General features: G+C 43.5%; 1 protein-coding gene across 1 annotated transcript; it reads right to left on the reverse strand.

The window, feature by feature from the left end:
• Positions 1–6,148: 6,148 nt before the first annotated feature.
• exoc3l1 (exocyst complex component 3-like 1) lies at positions 6,149–21,396 on the reverse strand. Its single transcript, XM_079501370.1, has 15 exons — positions 21,239–21,396; positions 19,107–19,282; positions 18,464–18,683; positions 17,592–17,804; positions 16,931–17,136; positions 14,818–15,036; positions 14,394–14,464; positions 13,566–13,683; positions 12,363–12,488; positions 11,469–11,569; positions 11,178–11,294; positions 10,572–10,842; positions 9,201–9,356; positions 7,888–8,021; positions 6,149–6,801 (listed from the first exon to the last, which is right to left on the reverse strand). Exons 1-15 carry the CDS (start codon positions 21,276–21,278, stop codon positions 6,618–6,620), a joined length of 2,352 nt encoding a protein of 783 aa, XP_079357496.1. The 5' UTR covers positions 21,279–21,396; the 3' UTR covers positions 6,149–6,617.
• Between the last annotated feature and the right edge of the window lie 37 nt (positions 21,397–21,433).

Consider the following 21,433-nt stretch of genomic DNA (forward strand, 5'->3'; position numbering starts at 1 on the left):
GCAGACACCTGAACCAGACCATGGATTGGACCAGACCAGGTTGTTAGATTGCATTTCACAAATCGAAAATTATTGATGCAACTAATGATATTGTTGTCAACCTTTCTGTGGTAAAACAATATCCTTAGTTTACACAACAAATTTGAGTTGTGAGATCTATACCTGCCAACACATAAAAGTGAGCAGAAAAAAGAACTATGAATTATTTTGGGTTTGTATTTGTGTGACTGATTTGGACCATTTTGGCAAAATGGCAACGGCCAATGTTATAATAGACGCAAACACTGTTTTTAAACAAATAAGAACTGAACTTAAAAGGAGAAAAAAAACATGGACTTGAAGAGACTGCACCTGCAATTAAACTGGTCCACTCTAACACTATAGTCACTTTATATGAAACCCAGCCCAGGGAATGTAAATGTATACCACTCATTCTTGAGATGAGGGACAAAAGTGGAAAAAACATGTCCCACACATAAGAGCCTTATTTATGTTAAAAATAAATTAATTAATAAAAATAAAAGCACTTGCAAAGTTAAATGTAATACAGTTGTGTATTATTATGCCATTCATTTCATTATATATTTTTTCATATGCCATCTAAATTAGTTAAAAGCAGGCACTGTACCCAAAAAGGCCTGTATTTAGCCTGTCCCCAGCAAGTTGTCACAATTTCAAACTGCCAAAAAAGTGTCTAATACTGTCACAATCACATAAATATACATACTAAATGAAAGTAGATTGTCAACAACATAGCAAACTAGAAAAAGTGCCCTTCTGGGCACAGGTCTCCACCAGGAGGATAGGACTGTGTGAGATGTTTGGCAAAATGTTTAGGAGTAATATAAACATGTTTGCCTTTGATGGCAATTGGATGATTTGAGGCATTTTGTTCCAAAAATGTGTTTTGCAAAAATCAACCTGTTGGTGGCGCTATAACAGGCCAATGTGAAAAGGGTGGGATATATTCCTCAGCCTAGTAAGACAATGTGTGAAAGATTTCACGTAAATTGCATGCTGCGTTCATGATTTGAGGCTTTTGTTCAAAACGGGGCAATCTTGCAAACTGTGAAAGCCAATTATAGCCAATTAGGATGGAATATGAAATATCGGACAGATCCGACTTGAGCACATGCCCATAGAGATACTGTGTAACGATTTGTGAGATTTTTGGACAGAATCTGGAGGAGTAATATCAAAAAATGTGTTTTACAAAAGTCGGCCTCCTGGTGGCGCTATAAAAGGCAGATGCGGAAAATGCAGGTCAAAGGTTTGTCCTTGGCCTCTAGGGAGTGTGCATGCAACGTTTCACACAGATCGTGCAGTTTTAGGTAAAGAATGTGAAAAGCTGCCTCATGGTGGCGCTATAACAGGCCGTTCTGGAAAATGCGGGGCAGAGGTTCATCGTTGGCATCCAGGGAGTGTGTGTGCAAAGTTTGGCATCGACCGGGTTAACGGTGCCGGAGATTAGCTGGTAACGGACGGAAGGACGGACGGACGGACACACACACACGGACGGAGTGCAAAACATACTCTCTCCCCATGCCTTCGGCCTGGTGGAGACAACAATATACACAGTTAATTTTAATTTATATTTTAAATTAAATATCTCATATCAAATGTGTGTCCCACGTCTCCGTCAACTCCGTCAGGTTTTTTGAAAGTCTTAAATTAATCAGAAAATATTGTCGACAGATTTAGCCTGAAGACTCCCTTTCCAAGTCCTGTTTATATTTGTTGCAACAGTGGAGCACCTGGTCTGACAAGCATTCAATTGTTTGATATTTTAAACAAACAATGTTGATATCAATGTGGTCACAGCTTTTACATGTCAACTCTGTCAGGACATTATTATGATCTTTGTTAAGAATTCCAAAATAATGTTTAGTATTTTAGTTTAGGGTTAGGTTTAGCTAACAACTGAAGAAAAACTAAATGGATAAATTGTACTACAGAGGGTTAAGATGAAAACAAATGCCATTTTGTCAACTCCGTCAGACGTCAACTCCATCAGGATTTGTGTCTGACGGAGTTGACATGTATCTGACGGAGTTGACAAAAGTGTTCCCAAAACAATAAAATTATAGTTTTTGAATAATGGGAAGTATTCTAATTTGGCAGACAGTTAGAGCATGCCTTAAGGAACATTTTTGGCTATAGGGCCATCACAGATTTGTCTCGTGGTGACCATGGCAGCCATCTTCCAAAATGGCCGCCACCTGATGTTATTTTACAATAACTCAAGTTCTACACCACCTAGGATCTTGATTCTGGTGACTAATATTACATTTTCAAGGATGAGGGATACAGTGGTACAATTTAGATTTTCCCTATGACCATGGCAGCCATCTTTCAAAATGGCCGCCACCTGCTGTTATTTTACAAAACTCAAGTTTTAGACCACATAGGATCTTGATTCTGGTGACTAATCATACATTTTAAAAGATGAGGAATACAGTGGTACTATTTAGATTGGTCCTGTGACCATGCCAGCCATTGTTTTTCAAAATGGCCACCAACCTGCTGTTATTTTACCAATAATTCAAGTTATAGACCACCTAGGATCTTGATTCTGGTGACTAATCAATGTAATCATATATTTTAAAAGATGAGGAATACAGTGGTACTATTTAGATTTGTCCTGTGACCATGGAAGCCATTGTTTTTCAAAATGGCCACCAACCTGCTGTTATTTTACCAATAACTCAAGTTTTAGACCACCAAGGATCTTGGATCTGGCGACTAATCATTACATTTTCAAGGATGAACTTTCTCTGGGAGGGGTCAGGGCTTATTTCAGGTGCAGGTTGAGTTGCTACTGACAGGACATTACAGTAGTGGCCTTTGACTTGTCCCTTTCAGGCACAGACGCACAGTTTGACTTCACTGGCCACTGCAGGGAACTGTGGGGGAGAAACTTTGGTCTCTTGACACCCCGATTAGGTTCAGGGGTTTTTTGGTAGAGACTTGCCTTTCATGACATCGTTGCTGCAGCAGTTGATCTCCTTACTGCGAGCGGTGGCACACTCTGGGTCTCTTGGGCGTTGTATCTTGGTGGCCTCCTGCCAGTGTTTCTCCGTCCTCATGAGCTCTGTGTTCTGGGGCTCTTACATTGTCTTGGCTGGAGATTGCTTTCCTGCAGGGTCCAGCCCAGTCTTGTGCAGATGGCTGCTGGCCCACCTGGAGGCCCCAACCTCAATTGTTTGGTTGGTGTGATTAGGTGGGGTGGTCTTCCCCAATCAGGATGAGGGGTTTGACGCTTTTCAAACCGTTGTAGCGGCAGTCTGGCCAAGTGTCTGTATTTAGTTGTGAGGCTAGATACAGGATACGATTGCTCACCCAGCCCCAGGTGACTTGAGGTGAAGGCTCCTTTGATTTGGTAACATTGCTTTGGTTGACATGCTGGGGACACAGAGAACGACACTGATGCCTTCAGTGTCTGCACATCCTGCCTGATAGTTCTGAAGGCAGATCTTCAGGTTTTCCGTTGAGGCAGAGTCTTTCACTCACTGTTCACCTCAAGCAGGACTTCAAGGTGTTTGCCTTTGCACAGGCTATATGGCTAGGACTCGTGCTTCAACCACTCCGAGAACTCCAACAGGGTGTTGGTTGCTCCTGGGCCGCAGAGCATTGTGCGGCGGAATTCAACTCTTATCTCTGGTGGCAGCTTGTTGAGGAGTCGTGCAACTTGTGAGCCGCATCTAAGTGCTGTGTCTCCCTCTGGGCCTAGGGTTGTTAGCATGCCTACCAGCGACTGTACTTGAAGCGCAAACTTCTCAAAGGCCACCCCATCGCCTCGACAGATGTTGGCTGCCTCCAAGACACTTGCTATTTTCCGTAACACTATTCCTGGGGCTGTCCAAACTTGTTGTTTAGGTGTCACCCGGGTCTCTGTTGGTGTCGGGTCTATAGGTGGTCTAGAACATTATTAGAACGTTATTTAGTATGGGGATATTAATACAATCTGGTAATAAATTCCTTACCAACAATTTTCTTCACCAATGTGTTTGGAAGGGTGTCTATACTAACATATCCCACATTGCTTTATATCCAACCACCCTAGGGGAACTTTTGACAGCTGCTGAAAGTTGGGGTACCATCAACAACCAATATAAGGCAAAATGTTCATTATGCTTATAGCATGTGACATGTCAAACTAGGGGGTTTTCATGATTCTGAATGCATTCCAAGCATTAGCTATGCACGAAAAACACTCATTGGGCTGAAAACGGCCATAGCCGTCATCACAAATGTGATTAGGTCAGCACATTTGGGCACATTTGGGCAAGTGGATATGGCCGAATTTAGCCCAAGGAGTTTGACCCCTAGTTTGGCCATAGACCCCCTAGTTTGGCCATAGCCACTTGCCCAAATGTGCCCAAATGTGCTTACCTCATCACATCTGTGATGATGGCTATGGCCGTTTTTAGCCCAAGGAGTGTTTTTCGTGCAAAACTAATGCTTGGAATGGATTCAGAATCATGAAAACCCCCTCGTTTGACATGCCACATGCTACTTAAAGCATAATGAAAATTAGAACATTTAGCCTTATATTGGTTGTTGATGGAACCCAACTTTCAGCAGCTGTCAAAAATTCCCCTAGGGTGGTTCAATAGAAACCAATGTGGGATATGTTAGTAGACACCTTTACAAACAAGAAGATTCTTGGTAAGAAATGTATTCCCAGATTTGACATTCTGATAATATTCCCTGACTAATTGGTAAAATAATAGCAGGTCCGCCATTTTTGAAAATGGCTGCCATTGTCACAGGATAAATCTAAATAGTACTACTGTATTCCTCATCCTTGACAATGTAGTATTAGTCACCAGAATCAAGATCCTAGGTGGTGTAAAACTTGAGTTATTGGGAAATAACAGAAAGTTGGCGGCCATTTTGAAAAATGTCTACCATGGTCACAGGACAAATCTAAATAGTACCAATGTATCCCACATCCTTGAAAATGTATGATTAGTCACCATAATCAAGATCCTAGGTGGTGTAGAACTTGAGTTATTGTAAAGTAACAGCAGGTGGCGGCCATTTTGAAAAATGGCTGCCATGGTCACAGGGCAAATCTAAATAGTACCACTGTATTCCTCATCCTTGAAAATGTGGGATTAGTTACCAGAATCAAGATCCTAGGTGGTCTAGAACCTAAATCAATTCAACTTGTCAACTCTGTCAGATGTCCGTCAACTCCGTCAGACATTGGTCACATGATGTTTTTGTTAATTTCCAAAGAAATAGATGATTCAATGTCAAATATTTTGTGCTTATGTATTGAAACACCAACTGAAATACTACTTAATGATGCTTTTTATTTTTTTTAACATGGTTTTTATGTTATAATATTGAAAGTAAAGGTTGAAAATTAAGGATTTGAGAAATGGGATATTTCATAATAGTGTGATATTGGAATAAAACAATATGAAATTAATTGTATTACTTAACTTGACTACTAAAAGCCATTATAATATAACTGAGGACTTTATAGTATTGTTGAAATTATCAAATTAAAATAAAAGGGATTTTAGTGTGTCTGACGGAGTTGACATAAATCAGTTATAAAGTGCATAAATGTCCCATTTTAGAAATAAATGTTATGCGAAAAACCTGTTCCTTCTCAAGATTGGTAGTTGAGACCTGTGTCTACAAATACATCCATTTCATTTTAATGGTTCTTAAAATAAAATAAAATCTGATTTGAAAAAGGTTTTGTCCCTTATCTCAAGAATGAGTGATACATGAATGAACTAAATGGTTTGTTTTGATGTGTGTAACTGTAACCTTGATGTATTTCTATTTTCTAGCTAATGTATTTCTATGATGACATGTAGCCCTGTATCTGTCTGAATGTAATTCAAAGTCTTGAATATTATGTGCTTTGATACTTTGTAAAAAATTGTGGAAATTCAATAAAATACTTTAAAATGGTCAAAGTTAGCCCATGGGTGTTTACACATCCCAATCCCAGCCCACTGTGCATTGTGCAAGTCATTCAAGTTAAGTCTACCTATTTTCTATTTTTTATACAGGTATATAGGACCTGCTATATCTTTATTTGTACTCACTCCTTAGTTGTATTCAGTTTTTACGTCTGGTGATATTCCTTTCAAGAATATGACACAATTCAATTTGTGGTTTATTCATTTTATTTTAAACAATACACGCAAAATAAACATCACATCAACAGCCATATGGCCTCCAAAGTCAATAACAAATCCCATTGGTTGTATTCATCTGTAGGAATGCATGTTTTACAGCTCAAAATAGCTATCTCAGAAAAGAAATGTGCGCAGTTAGAGTTAAAGAAAACAGTGATTTCTGGCTGAAAATGTGGAGTTTGAGTTTGTGGAGTTTGTCATGGTTCATATTATGTCAATACCTCTCATGCTATCAGGGCATGAATCTAACATTATGAAGCCACTTGGATGCATAATATTATAGCATTTTACCATCTCATTACATTTATTAGCAGCTAGAGAGTTATACCATATCATATGAGGTACAATTTGAAAAGCCCTCTGATGGCCATGGTGATCTTCTGGAACTGGGATCCACAACTGGGGCCCGACACTACTGTCACAATCGTTGAAGCTTTACAGTCAGTATGGTCATGCACACTTGGCAGTAGGGAGGCAGAAGGACATGGAGGGCGGAACCAGGATGTCTGTGAAGATGGGCCTGTATCCCGCGGGGAGAGGCGGGGCGCTCTGCTCCAGCAGGTCCAACACCGTTCCCCTCACGTCCCTGGTGACGTCACCACGGATGTCCAGTAGCACTGATACATGCTCCTCACTGAGGGGACAGGAGAGAGGACAGGGCTAACTTCATCTGTAATTAGGCCTGTCACAATTATTACATAGTGTGCGTTCGGATATGCACGTGAATGTGCTCAGTGTTTTGAGTGTGCTGGGCGGTCACGTCACAGAGCTCACCGAGTGTGGCTTATTTACGAACGACCAGTTAAAACCTGGTCATTTTAACCATTTAAAACATGGGCCAAGGTAAATGATGAACACTTGTATGGTGATGTACTAACTAAATGCTTGCTTAGTTTTCTCGAGACACTGCAGTGACACACTCACACAGCACACCCGGGGCGCAGCGCACCAGGTTTTCGAACGACAACGCACAGAGTGCACTGAATAAACGATCGAGAAGAGGGCACACCAGTGCGCTCAGTGCGAATTTCCGAACACACCCATAATCGCCTAATCGCAATTATTTGAGATAATCGCAATTATTCTTGCATTATTATCAATCGTTTCCATATTGAAAAATGACGAGCTTACAACACGTCACTTTGTGATAGTTGTATCAACTATTTTCGTAATTTTGTACATTTTTGGGAAAGAAAACAATATAAAAAAATTATTAAATGTGTCAGTGATTTCTTTGTATATAAGTTATTTGTCATATCTGCCCAGTGCAATTTGTGATTATGAAGCCTAAAAGACAAAGGCAAAAAATTGCAACGTTTCTATGTTCAATGCACGAAACACAATTAAATCGTTAATCACAATTATTTTTGTGACAATTAATCGTCAACTTAAAATGTGTAATCCTGACAACCCTATCTGTAATCTCTGTTTTAAAGCTGTAATCGCAGACATGGTTTAATGAATAAAATGTTATTTTAACAAATCTTAGAGGAGTTGTTCTCAAATTGGGTCTGGTGGGGTTCCAGCAGCAGGGGGGGCCCAGCAAAACAGTTAAACTACTTAAGGCCTATGTCAAAGATAGCGAAAATATTTACAAGCTCAAAACGTGAGCTTGTAGATAAGCTAATTTAGGAATTTTCTGTTTAGCTTCGAGGCACAGGAAAGGAGAATGTGTTGAGTTACTGGATCTTTGCAAATAAATGGGAGATGAAAGACTGACCTGATGTCAGGGTACTTTGCTACGAGTCCAGACACCTCTAGACAGAGCATACCAGGATCCTTGAGTTGAATGAAGTCTGCCAACACTGGCAGTAGAGCCAGAGGATTCACTTCAGGGACTGACCCCTCACCCTCCTGGATACACACACGCACACGCACACACGCACGCACACACACACACACACACACACACACACACACACACACACACACACACACACACACACACACACACACACACACACACACACACACACACACACACACACACACACACACACACACACACACACACACACACACACACACACACACACACACACAATATATAAGTACATACATACATTATACACACATACTGCTACTGCACACACTGTGCAGAAGAGAGTGTCAGAGTGGATGCACAAAGCTCTGGAGGTGGAGCTGACGGACTGGCAGAGAGACCAGGACCCAGACACTGACCATGAGGGCTTCTACCACACCAGCCTGCCTACTATTATCACACAGGTCAGCTGTGTGTGTGTGTGTGTGTGTGTGTGCGTGCGTGCGTGCGTGCGTGCGTGCGTGCGTCGTGTTAGCCGCAATTTGCAACTCTAGATTTTTTTAATAATGGGATGAATCTAGAGTTGCAATACCCTCCATTGACTCCCTACTCATCCAAATTGCTTTTGCGATCTGCTTGTATTAAACAACGTTAAACTCACCAACAATGCAGCTGTAGAGAAAGCTTGAATTATCCTCTTTCAATCTACCAAGCGTTTGTTTCATAAAAATCCACCGTAGACAATGTTATGAGCTACTTTCTGTCAAGAAATTCTGTGCAAGTGATTCTTTTTCTAAGTGTTGGAGTTTGGAAGCACTCGTTTTTATTAACGGGTCGCAATGCTGCCTCCTGCATTATGTGCAAATTCGAAACAGGTGGTACGCAGGGCCGTTCAGTGACTTTGTTCAGTGCTTCCAAACTCCAACAATTAGAAACAGAATTTCTTGTCATAACATGTCTACAGTGGATTTTTATGAAACAAAAGCTTGGCAGATTGAAAGAGGATAATTCAAGCTTAGCCTAGAGCTGCAATATTGGTGAGTTTAACGTTGTTTAATACAAGCAGATCGCAAAAGCAAATTGGATGAATCAATGGAGTGTATTGCAACTCTGGATTCATCCCATTATAAAAAAAATCTAGAGTTGCAAATTGCAGCTGTGTGTGTGTTGTACATTGTAAAGCTCTTTGGATAAATACCTCTCAGCCAGTCACAATGCAGGGTCAGTACCAACTGTGGTATAAGAATAAAAATAAATAGAAAACCACTCACCAGGCCATGGAAGAGCTCTCTGAACTGCTGGTCGTCCTGGGCCATACGTTGGGCCAGTTGTCTCCTGTCCTCCGCGCTCCTACACACCAGCCTCTTCTGCATCAGAGCCCTGACGTACTCCACTACCGTCAGCCACTGGGACTCCTCCTGAAGACGCTGTGGGCAGGGGTGGGAAAAAGTAAAGTCCGGAATTCAAAATGTGCTACACTGCTACGTGCAATGTAGAAGTACTAAGTTACAAGTAAAGTCAGTGTTGGTATAGCCTATGGTTTTAATGATCACGTCATTCACAATCGGGTCACATGGTGTTGGGGTTCAGGTAGTAAAAGTCAGCTGTTCACTGGCGGGTTTCATGAATGGAAGGAGAGGGGGTGAACGGGGAGGAGTCCAACTTTGTTGACCGCATCGCTTTACAGACGCAAAATACAACGCCTGCATGCTATTCTGTATATCATTTGCACTTCGCACTTTATTCTGATGCCGCTAAATGAATTGTTTTAAACTTTAATAAATTAATTAAACGCAGGAACTTGGAGATATGATTTCATGACAAGCAGATAAACATTTCCTCGCTTTAAAATTAATAGTGTTCCTGAGAATCCTGAATCTAACTATCTCTTTCCCAATACATTTCAAGCAATTTGACTGCATATTGCAATACATTTCTTTGGAATGGAAAACACCCACAGATGCATAATGGGAAAATTACAAATCCCTGTAGACAGAGAGCGGATATGAGACTTCCAACACTGTTATTGTATCATTATGCATTTAACTTGCGACATACAGTATGTGTGCCTGCCCCTCACCCCAGCACTAGCATGTTTATCCATCAGACTGTCATTTGAGAAGAAGCCCCACCCTGTTTCTTCCTCATCTGCGGTACATATGGAAAAAGGTAGCTAGAATCCATTCATAAACATGTGGCTGGGCCCTCCAACAACACACCCTCAGCATCTATGTTGCTCCCTTGATAATCATTAATACATTTGGAGTGGATCCTCTCATATTTTGCCAGGCCATTACTATCCAAAAAGCATCAAAGACTATTTAAAACAGAGTGGAATTGGAATAAGATATGCCAAAATCAAAGGATGCTGTCAAAGGATATGGCCCAGTACTGGCCACAGGCTGCCTGTTGCATACAACTGCTATGATGCGTTCTCAGGGGCAATATCTATGTTGCCTACTAAAGCAAATCAAACCCATTTTGGGGATCCTATCCCCAATATGGGGATAGGGGGGGATAGGGGGATATGCAGTCAAATTGCTTGAAATATTTCACAGCAATATGTATTGGGAAGGAGATAGTTAGATTCAGGATTCTCAGGAACACTATTCATTTTCCATTTAAATGGAGGGCAGTCTGACCTGTCGACATGGAGGCCGCACACGGCAGTACAGCTCCAGGTGTCGCTCCAGAACCTGGCAAACCTTGGGGGTGGGGTCACCCTGGACCAGCCAGGGTCGAGTGAGGAAACCTTGGAGGAAAGGCTGGAGCTCTAACAGCAGCTGGTCCATCACCAGGCGACACGCCCGCCTCACGGCCCGGTCCAGGGCCGCCAGCGGGTTGGGGGGAGTCCGCGTGAACTGGCTTGCCGACCGTGATGACTGCTGCTGCTGCAGGCTCTCTGTGGACGTCCTGGGGTAGTGTGGAGGTAACAGGATTTGAGTTGATTACCATGAATATAAAGTAAGGAGAGTGCATTTTGAGAGGAAATAAATGTTAATGTCCATGGTCATTTTGTATTTTGTTGGCCACAGATGTCTTGTACAGTACTGTTCCAGTGTTATATCACTCCCAATAGTAATTGTTTGGAGACTCACAGAGACTCAATTCTCTCCAGCAAAGGACAATAATAGGATGGTGTGGATTTGTGCCGTGGAACCTCAATTATTTAAACAAGCTGCCTTTCTCTTGCTTATTATCCTTTCTTATACTGATGGAAGCCAGTAGATAATGGAGGTAGCTCTTACTTAAGAATGATACAGTTACTGATGGACGCCAGCAGATAATGGAGGTAGAACTTGTTTTTGTTGTTACTCGGATCCCTGCGATGCTCTTTGCCAAACTCCACCAGAGCCTCTCGAAACCTGGACATGAACAAGGAGATATTATAGAACAGAACAAGGGAAAATAATGAATCCAAGTTGTTTTTCTCACCTTTACTGGAACATGCTTATACACTGTATGATATAGACACGCACGCACGCACGCACGCACGCACAAACACTTGCACACTCACACGCACATACACACACACACACCTATTTAAAAGGTTCTCCATCTCGTAGAGGCCCATCTGTATTGTCTGGTCTCGTAGTGACTGTCCGATCATCAGAGCCACTCGGGCATTCTCCTCCAGCATCTGTATTTAACACACACACACACACACACACACACACACACACACACACACACACACACACACACACACACACACACACACACACACACACACACACACACACACACACACACACACACACACACACACACACACACACACACACACACACACACACACACACACACACACACACACACACACACACACACACACACACACACACACACACACACACACACACTATTAAGACATTAATGGACGAATAGCCAAATTGGTTTCTTCTCAATAAAGCACTTCATCAGAGCAACAAGCGCATGTCTATTATCATTGGTTGGCACCACAATGACACGCGTGCATGATTAACATACACACACGCAACCATGCCATTAACAATCACAGCTGTATAACCGACCACATGCACAACAAATTACCCACAGCACCACAAATTCACACATGACTTGAAAAAAATTATTTCAAGTCACGATTTTGTAATAAAAAAAAAATTCACCTGGTGCAAATAATTTGCCTAAACTGTAATCGTGGGTGCTACTCTCCCTCTGCCAACCTGGTGGGGAGAGCCCCAAACTGACCTCATGCTTCCACACAGAAAGGCCCTTTTACCAACCACACACACACACACACACACACACACACACACACACACACACACACACACACACACACACACACACACACACACACACACACACACACACACACACACACACACACACACACACACACACACACACACACACACACACACACACACACACACACACACACACACACACACCTGACCTGACCTGACCTGTGTGATAATAGTAGGCAGGCTGGTGTGGTAGAAGCCCTCATGGTCAGTGTCTGGGTCCTGGTCTCTCTGCCAGTCCGTCAGCTCCACCTCCAGAGCTTTGTGCATCCACTCCGACACGCTCTTCTGCAAACAGCAACACACACCACTCTGTAAAGCAGCACTTCTCAAAGTGGCCCCCCGGAGACCCCCAGTTTAACCAGTATATCGACTATAAAGCTCACAGCTTGTCCAGGTAGCTCAGTCGGTAGAGCTGGCGCCTTTGGGCCACAGGGTCATGGGTTCAATCCCGGCCACCGCCAACCCCAACGTATGAGTGAACATGGCTTGGGTGTGGCAAGTTGTGCTAGCTGATGGTAGGTGTGGCGCTCCACCTCAGCAATCCATCTCCCAGTGCAACAATAAGCTCCTCTGACCTACTTAATATTGGCCAAATACATATTCATTTTGTGGTCGTTGATATGAAAAGGTTTGAGAACCACTGCTGTTAACAATAACACAAGTGAATAACGGAGTTACTATATTGTTGTGTAACGTTACGTCTCTAATACATAACAGGCACTGTCATGAAGGCATACATTCACACCGACAGACAATACACAGAGAGGGAGAGATTTATACAGTCCAGAAGGACTGACTGCCTGGAATTAACGCCAGGCAGCCGACACATATAGAGAACCCGAGATGAACCGCTGTTGTGCAAAGCATGACTTCATGTGCATCCTGTCTTCAGAGTCCTCACCCGAACCAGTGTTGATTTCATTGACTAAAACTATGACGAAAAATGTCCGTCGACTACCTTTTTTCACTGATGAAAACTAAACAAAAACGAAATAAAAACTAAGCTATGATGAGTAAAACTAAAACTAAATATACTGACAATTTCGTCAACAAATAAAAAATAGACTAAAATGTTAGGGAGGGACTAGTGGAGAAGAGATCCAGTAAAACTAAACGACAAGTCATTGTACTGTATATGCTTGCGGTTGCATGCTGAAAATAGCCGATCTTGTAGATCAGCATGCAACCAAGTGTAAAATCAGCCATTACGACGTCATCAGGGCCCACAAACATACATTTAGTCGAGTACATCAACATACTATTTAGTCAACTAAAATTACACTAAAACTAAAATATGACTAAAACCGACTGGAATTTTATTCAAAAGACTATGACTGAAACTAAATTAAAATCAACACTGACCCGAACACTGTGGACGTATTTGTTGTGCAGCTTCTCCAGCCCCTCCATAGAGATGAGTGGTCCCAGCTCCTGTCTCTGTATCTCAGCCATCAGCTCTGGATGGCCCATCATGTCCAGGCTGACAAAACAACACTATTAGATGTTAATAATAATAATAATAATAATAATAATAATAATAATAATAATAATAATAATAATAATAATAATAATAATAATAATAATAATAATAACAAAAAGGCGGTGAATAAGGCAAAACCGTGAGAACATGATTCATGAATAACATCGAGAATTTAAAAAAGCAAGTGTGAAGAAAGTGCTTTACAGCTATCTACAGTTAGACATTGTCAAGGCTAATATTTGCAAACACACACACACACACACACACACACACACACACACGCACACACACACACACACACACACACACACACACACACACACACACACGCACGCACGCACACACACACACACACACACACACACACACACACACACACACACACACACACACACACACACACACACACACACACATACTGTGTGCAGTAAGCACCTACTTGACCACATGAACCAGTGCAGTGTCATATTCTTGGCATGTCATAATAGGCGAACATTCATCACAAAATAAATTATAGACCCTGTCAACAAAGTCTAATACTTTGTAGGGGGCAGAGCTTCCCAACCTGCATGTAAGTCGCTACTCGTGAGAATATCGAGGGTGGGCCCCAAAATAATTTAGCCTGGTAAACCACGCCAGTCATGTGAGTCATCAACTGTTGAGCATTACTCTATTTCCTTTCTTTGAACTTTATCGCTTTGGTTTCTCACCTGTTGTAGATGTGCAGCACCCAGTTAAGCACAGCGAAGATCTCTCCACTCTCTAGCTCCCAGCTGCTAACCTAGGCCAGAGACAACAACTCATAAACAGTGTCATGAATGAATGACACACATTAAAAGTCCATAGACTCGGCTGCCACATGACGTCATGAGTGGTCCAGTTTTTGAGCGGCGTCTAACCAATGTCTGTATGTATGTCTGTTTGGGGTACGAAGTTACGGACAGCTGCAATACCGCTGGGTGACCTAAAGTAGCACTGTTGAGCAGCCTAAAAGAGCCATTCACACTGAGCAGCACTATATAACAGCGGCGTTGTTGAGCAGTCTGCACCGCTCAGTTAGCACAGGTGTGAAAATCACACCTGTAGAGTAGTTATGATGTAAGTTATGATATAGTATATTGTAGACTTCCAGACCTGTGCCAGGTGAGCCTGCAGGCAGCGGTGGCTGGCCCTCAGATAAGCCCCCGTCAGGCAGTAGTGCGCTGGGACGCAGTGCTCCAGCAGGTGTCGTACCGTGGCCAGGTCGGCCATGACACCGTGCTGGAGAGCCGACAGGTGTCCGGCCAGGCCCGGGCCGCGCGTGTGCAGGTAGGACACGCTACGGAAGCGTGTGCACACTGCCTCTTCTAGTACCTGGTGGTGTGGGGCAGGAGAGGTCGAAAAAAAAGAAGATTGATCAGCTTTTCTGTGTGTGTGCATAAAACCCTTTTTTTGACTGTTTGGTCCATTAGTTTGCTGAGCTCGATTTCCCTGGCTATCTCAGCTTTCAGGGATTGGCTGAGCTTTTCAAAGTTAAAAAAAGAAAGGTCAGAGAGAGGAAACTCGAGGAAGAAGGTTTCTCTCTCTCTCTTTGTCCTAGCTTTGACGACCTTACAGGTGTATGCAGAGGCTCAACTTAACTAATATACTGTATATGCATAGTTTCATTATATAGATATTCCATTGTTTTAGCTTATGTATGATTCATGATGACTATTTTTGAGTGGTGTAAACCACTCCTACAACTGGCTTTGTTATGTGCAGAAAAAATGAGCATGGTTGCTATGTTCACCCTGTTCACCCGGGTGTGATTTCATTACGTCAGACATGATTTCATTACGTCAGACAGGCTATTTTACACCACTCAGTTCACACGGGTGTGATTTTTATGTATATGATGTATTCCCATGTTTTTGTTCTTGCTTACTGTAAATCGCTCTGGATTAAGAGCGTCTGCTAAATGCCTAAATTGTAAATTGTCTTTCAAGGTCAAGTTGTGTTTGTGTCTGTCAGTGGAGTTTGGACAGATTATGCCCAAATATGGAATCTGTCAGCACAGATTCCAAATATGGACATGCCCGATGTCAGCACAAATAAGTGGGCAGATTATACTCACTAGGTCCACGTTTAGAGTTCGGGCATTGCACCATGCCACCACCCGATATGTCGGAGTCATATTGTCGGGGGCTTTGTCAGAGTACAGGGCTTAAAGCCAAAAAACATCCCAAGACTGAAAATGTTTTTTGCAAATCTGCACTGATCTCATTAAATGACCCCTGTGAAATCCTCAGGACTGAAATCCGTCCCCAGGACTGAGAACTTAAAGCCCTGAGAGTACCCGTCGTCTGTCTGTGTCCCTTTTAAGCCCATATATGGAGATCCCATACTCTCATTAGTATATTCCCATTTACCCATACGCTGTATAATTGTCATGCCCATATATATATATATGGTTGGATAAGCGGTTCAACCTTTGGTGGAAAGTGGTGGAAGGTAACTAAGTACATTTACTTAGTACAGTAGGCATACTGTAAAGTATAATTTTGAGGTATTTGTACTTTACTTGAGTATTTCCAATTTCCAATACTTACTTCTACTCCACTACATCTCAGAGTCAAATATTGTACTTTTACTCCACTACATTTATTTAAAAATTTAAGTTACTAGTTAATTTGATTATTATTACAAAACATACATTAACCACTTAATCTATATATATTTTAGGGGAGTTCCAGACCCCCAGGAACGCGCCCAGGGGGCCGGGCCGGTTCCGGCGTGCCGCGTGCCGCGTCCGAAACGGTTGAGAAATGACATAGTTACCGTGTGGCGGTCCCTCTACTGTACCCTCTACTGTACTGTACTGTACTGACACTGTAATGTACTGGCACCCCCGAAAGCATCATATACAGTTAATACGTGCGTGTGTGTGTGCTTGTGTGTGCGTTAGGTTGCGCACAGATGGTGAAAAACAACCATGCTGTTTTCGTGCTCATACCCAGACACCCAGACACCCAGACACCCAGCCACCCACCCACACACATAGCTCCGTAAGGGAGTGGTTGCACCACTCAAAAAATGATCTAAAATAAAGGGATTTAAGATCATTAAAGCTGGGGTGTTGCCTGAGTCCAGTGCATTCTGCCAACTTCCGGTCCAGGACTTGTCACTGCTATGCTCTTCGCCAATAGAGCCGCCATTGGACTGTCCCCATGAAGTGAACGGAGTTGTCGTAACTCTGTCTTACTCTATGGCTCTGGTTTGACATTACCTGGAAGAGGCGTTCTCTCCAGCAGCGAGGTCTCCCGGGGGGGAGTGGTCTGCCGTGGCCAGTGGCTCCACCTCCTCCTCTCTCTTCCAGGAAGAGCTGGTCGAGGGCCTCCTCTCGCTCCACGATGCGCACGGCGGACACGAAGGGTGTGGGGTTCTGACGGGCCAGCGCCAGGCCGCTGCTCACTACGGCCCACAGCTCCTTACCTGCAGACAGTGGTGGAGCGGAGTCATTCTAAGATTTTTTTTTTTTTTTAATATTTTTATGGCTTTTCTGCCTTTATTGATAGGACATAGTGGAGAGAGACGGGAAACATGGAGAGAGAGACAGGGAATGACACGCACCGGGATCGGGACTCGAACCCGCCACACTATGGGGTATGCGCCTGGACCACTAGGCCAGCAGGCGTCCCCATATACTGTACCTATTTTGAATTTCTAGGACCTCCAATCTGATATACATTAGACAGCCAGCCAACCCTATCCTATCCTCCGAGTTTATTCCAATTAAATTTAATTCAGCGTTCTCAGTAAAATGAGAAATTGCATCCGAGCCAGTCTTGCATCTTTTATTTTGGAGTGCCGCTTTTTCCACTTTGGTGGTTTTTGATTTAACTTATATAATATGTACAATATATTGCGGGAGTGGAAGTGTTTGTTACCCAGGGCCTCCACCAGACGTCCCACACCAGAGAAGTATGCAGTGACCATCTGGTTGTCCTCGGCGCTGAGGGCTGAGCCTCCGGAGGATCCTCCTCTGTGGAGCTGCCAGAGGATGTCGTCCTGCCAGGTCTCCAGCTCCATCAGGCGGGCGTGGGCTTCCAGGAGGCGCCGCGACTCCACCAGGCGCTCCGTCTCGGCCACCATGCTACGCACTGGCAGGAGGACGATGCAAAGGAGACTTTGTGATGAAGATGGGCTAATGCAGTGGTTCTCCAAACATTTCATGTCAAAGACCCCAAATTGATTTGGCCACGAGGGGGTAACCCTTCTGATTTGTTGTTGTTGTCAATTATACAATTTTTCCCCTCATTCAAACATTTTCAAATATAAAACAAGACCATTTACAAATGTGTTGCATTGCGAGCGACATGTTGTCAGCTTGTAGTTTGGGTATTTTCAAATAGCCAACTTATAAAGTGGGCTTAAAGTCGTTAAAACTCATCTTTATCAAGTCAAACCAAGACTAGTCCGATCTGGCCCAGAATATCACCTAATTTCAACCAACATACATTCTGCCCACTAAGACGGACGTCCCTGGATGAATCAGAGAGAGTCCGATCGAGGCCAGTTCAACTTAAGTCATATCATATAACTAGTCAGATGATCAGATCTGGCACAGAATAAGCATACAGTATATTATTTCAACTGGTGAAGTCGTCCTGGAAATGACTTAAAGATCATCCCCATGTGGGCTGTGATCTGGCCTAGTCCTGAACGTCACCGGAGTCACCGGAGGACGTCATCATAATGTCATCATGACGTCATTTGGCTTGCTGGAAAGGAGAATAGCCTGTTTAGAGATGCTACTCACCAGCGTAGAGTCGCGGCAGGTTGCTGACTGCAGCGAGCAGCTGACTGTGGTTGAACGACAGCTCTGTCAGTGTCTCCAGGGACTTCACCACCTCGGCGTTACGACTCGACTCCAATCCCGCCTTCCGCAGGGCGTGGGACACGTCTGACAGCTCTGCCCTAGCCCCTCGCAGCTGCCCCAGCCCCCAGCCCACCCCCTCCAGGTAGGACTGGACCACAGACTGGAAGAGAAGAACCGCCATAATTTCAGCACGGCTTGCTGGATCTTTCATTTTAATTTTGTACTGTAACTGTTTGTGGGTCTGTCTGTCTGTCTGTCTGTCTGTCTGTCTGTCTGTCTGTCTGTCTGTCTGTCTGTCTGTCTGTCTGTCTGTGTCTGTGTGTGTGTGTGTGTGTGTGTGTGTGTGTGTGTGTGTGTGTGTGTGTGTGTGTGCACGCTATGACCCAAATGGAGCCCCATAGTGTGTGTGTGTGTGTGTGTGTGTGTGTGTGTGTGTGCACGCTACGACCCAAATGGAGCCCCATAGTGTGTGTGTGTGTGTGTGTGTGTGTGTGTGTGTGTGTGTGTGTGTGTGTGTGTGTGTGTGTGTGTGTGTGTGTGTGTGTGTGTGTGTGTGTGTGCGTGTGTGCGTGTGTGTGTGTACCTTGAGCCTGGAGTGTATGGAGGTGGTGCGGTGGCTTTCTCTCTTCCTGTACTGGCTCAGTCTCTCCAGATGTTCGGGGCGACAGAACACACCTGACGCCCACTTCAGAGCCGCGCCCCGCGCCAGCTGCTCGGCACGCTCCACCTCTGGCCACACCTCCGGCTGGGGTGCCACATCTGTCAAATAACGACGTGAGGCACATGTAAGGAACAGTCCTCATACCAGGAAAGTGGAGGATATCACTCCAGTTCTTAAATCCTTACATTGGTTCCCTACTGTGAATTATTTAAAACATACTACTACAGTTGGTTTAGAAACACTTTGAATGTGGGGCGCCTGCTGGCATAGTGGTCCATGTGTTGCATGTTCGAGTCCCGCTCATGAAGACCTTTGCTGCATATGTCTCTCCCTGTCTCTCTCTCCCTCTTTCCTGTCATTCTTCACTTGTATGTATCAATAAAGGCAGATAAAGCCAAAAACAAATCTTTAAAAAAAGAACGCTTTGAGTGCTTTAGGGCCAAAATACATTTCTGATCTTGTGCGATAATGAACCATCCAGATCTCGAACAGGTCATCTGGGAGAGGTCTGCTTTCTGTCCCTAAAACCAAAAGTAAACATGGGGAAGCAGTATTTAGTTGCATATACCACATATCTGGAACAAGCTCCCAAAAGAACTTCAGGTCTGCTGCAACTCTACCACACAACTAAAGACCTTTCTGTTTGCTGCTGCTTTTGATTGAGTCATTTTTCCTTTTTTTCTTGCACTGTAATTAATCACATTTGTAATTTGTACTCCTTTTGTTTTATGCATCCTAATGTAATTTGATAATTGTGTTTCCTTTGCTTGATGTTTTGTGTAAAGCACATTGAATTGCCTTGTTGAAATGTGCTACACAAATCAAATGTACTTGCCTTGCCTAGGCTATACAATCAATTTAAATCTGTAAAGTATCATAGATCGTACAACTCAATGGGACTTCTTGGTGACATGCAAGGAGGATTAACAAGTGAAGAACAAAACTCCCTTTAAGTACACCAAGCATCAACAACTATATTGAAGCTGCAGTAATGGATTTTCAAGAGACAACATATTTTGTATCAGCTCAAACAAGGCCTTCTGTTTCAGAATCAATCTTACTACTCAGCTTGTCAGCTGGTCACAGCGAAGCGAGCCAGACGGACAAATAGGATCCGTCAGCCAGCCTGTAAGGCAGTCTGTCAGGCAGTCATCATAATCGGCATCACAGGATGTGGTCTCCAATTAACTTAACTTAATTCAATAATAACCCAACGAGTGACTCAGCACATCACGTGAGTCAGCACGCAGATCTTTTATGTGAATGTGTATGTCTATGTTTAATTGGACTCATGTGAGTTTTACCACTGTGAAAGAGAGAAAGTATTCTCATGGCAAGCACTCACTTTGAATAGTGTTCATTATATGGGTGAGGAGGGTTAGGTTTAGTGTTCGAGTCGGATGTCAGAATTAGGGTTTAGTCAAGGCTATGGTAACAGGTATGGTTTTGTGTAGATCATTGACAGTAAAGGTTAGGGCTAAGGGTAAGCAAGTATTCATTCACTGACAATAAGGTAAGGTAACCCTGTGAACATAACTATGAGTGCTGAGTATGTCATCATCAGAAATTCTGCCAAACAACAAACCGATAGAGTTCCCTCTCGGGAGAGCCATTATAGCCCAATGCATTCTCGAACTGCACCATCACGGTCAAAGTCACGGCCATAGAGTTCATGGCAACACTGATGATGTTAGTTGGCGTCAGCTGCAACACTGACACCCAGAGATTATAAGTGAGAGAAAACCTGAACCACCTTAACTGCAAAACAACAACTATCATCAGGGCAGGCAGACAGGCGTTCTCTAATGAAATACAGACTATACTGTATATCAAGCTCTGTCTGGGTCTGTCACATTTACAGACCCTGGCAGACAGTGCTTGATATACAGAAGCTGAGATAGGCAGAGGTTCATTGACATTCAGTCACACTCATAGAAATTCAACACTAGCCAATCCACTGGGTTGTTTCCTCTTTTGTGAGACTTTGGAAGAAATGGGTGTCACTTGACAGTGCAGGCACTGTGTGTGTGTGTGTGTGTGTATTTGCCCCTTACCTTCTGTTTTGTCACCACCATCCTGTTCTCTGTCTGACATTTAACTTCAGTTTTCAGCCGACCGCCTGTTCTTCTGTCCAGCGAGCCTGCCTCTTCCCTGAGGGCCAGCGCGCCGAGTGCCGGGCACACAACAACGCTGCTGCGAGAGAACGCTGAAGAAAGACACACACACAGAGAAGCAAGGAGGAGAAAGGG

The sequence above is a fragment of the Electrona antarctica genome (genome assembly GCF_951216825.1).
Source record: "Electrona antarctica genome assembly, chromosome: 5".
Taxonomy (NCBI): Eukaryota; Metazoa; Chordata; class Actinopteri; order Myctophiformes; family Myctophidae; genus Electrona; species Electrona antarctica.

Bases quoted from the DNA above. Each gene is read 5' to 3' on its own strand.
- exoc3l1 (XM_079501370.1), bottom strand. From the start codon at position 21,278: ATGTCAGACAGAGAACAGGATGGTGGTGACAAAACAGAAG. The intron at 18,684-19,106 runs GTACACACACAC...CTTCTCTTCCAG, and splicing joins CCATACACTCCAGGCTCAAG to TCTGTGGTCCAGTCCTACCT. The intron at 11,295-11,468 runs GTGTGTGTGTGT...GTTCATGTCCAG, and splicing joins ATGGAGAACCTTTTAAATAG to GTTTCGAGAGGCTCTGGTGG.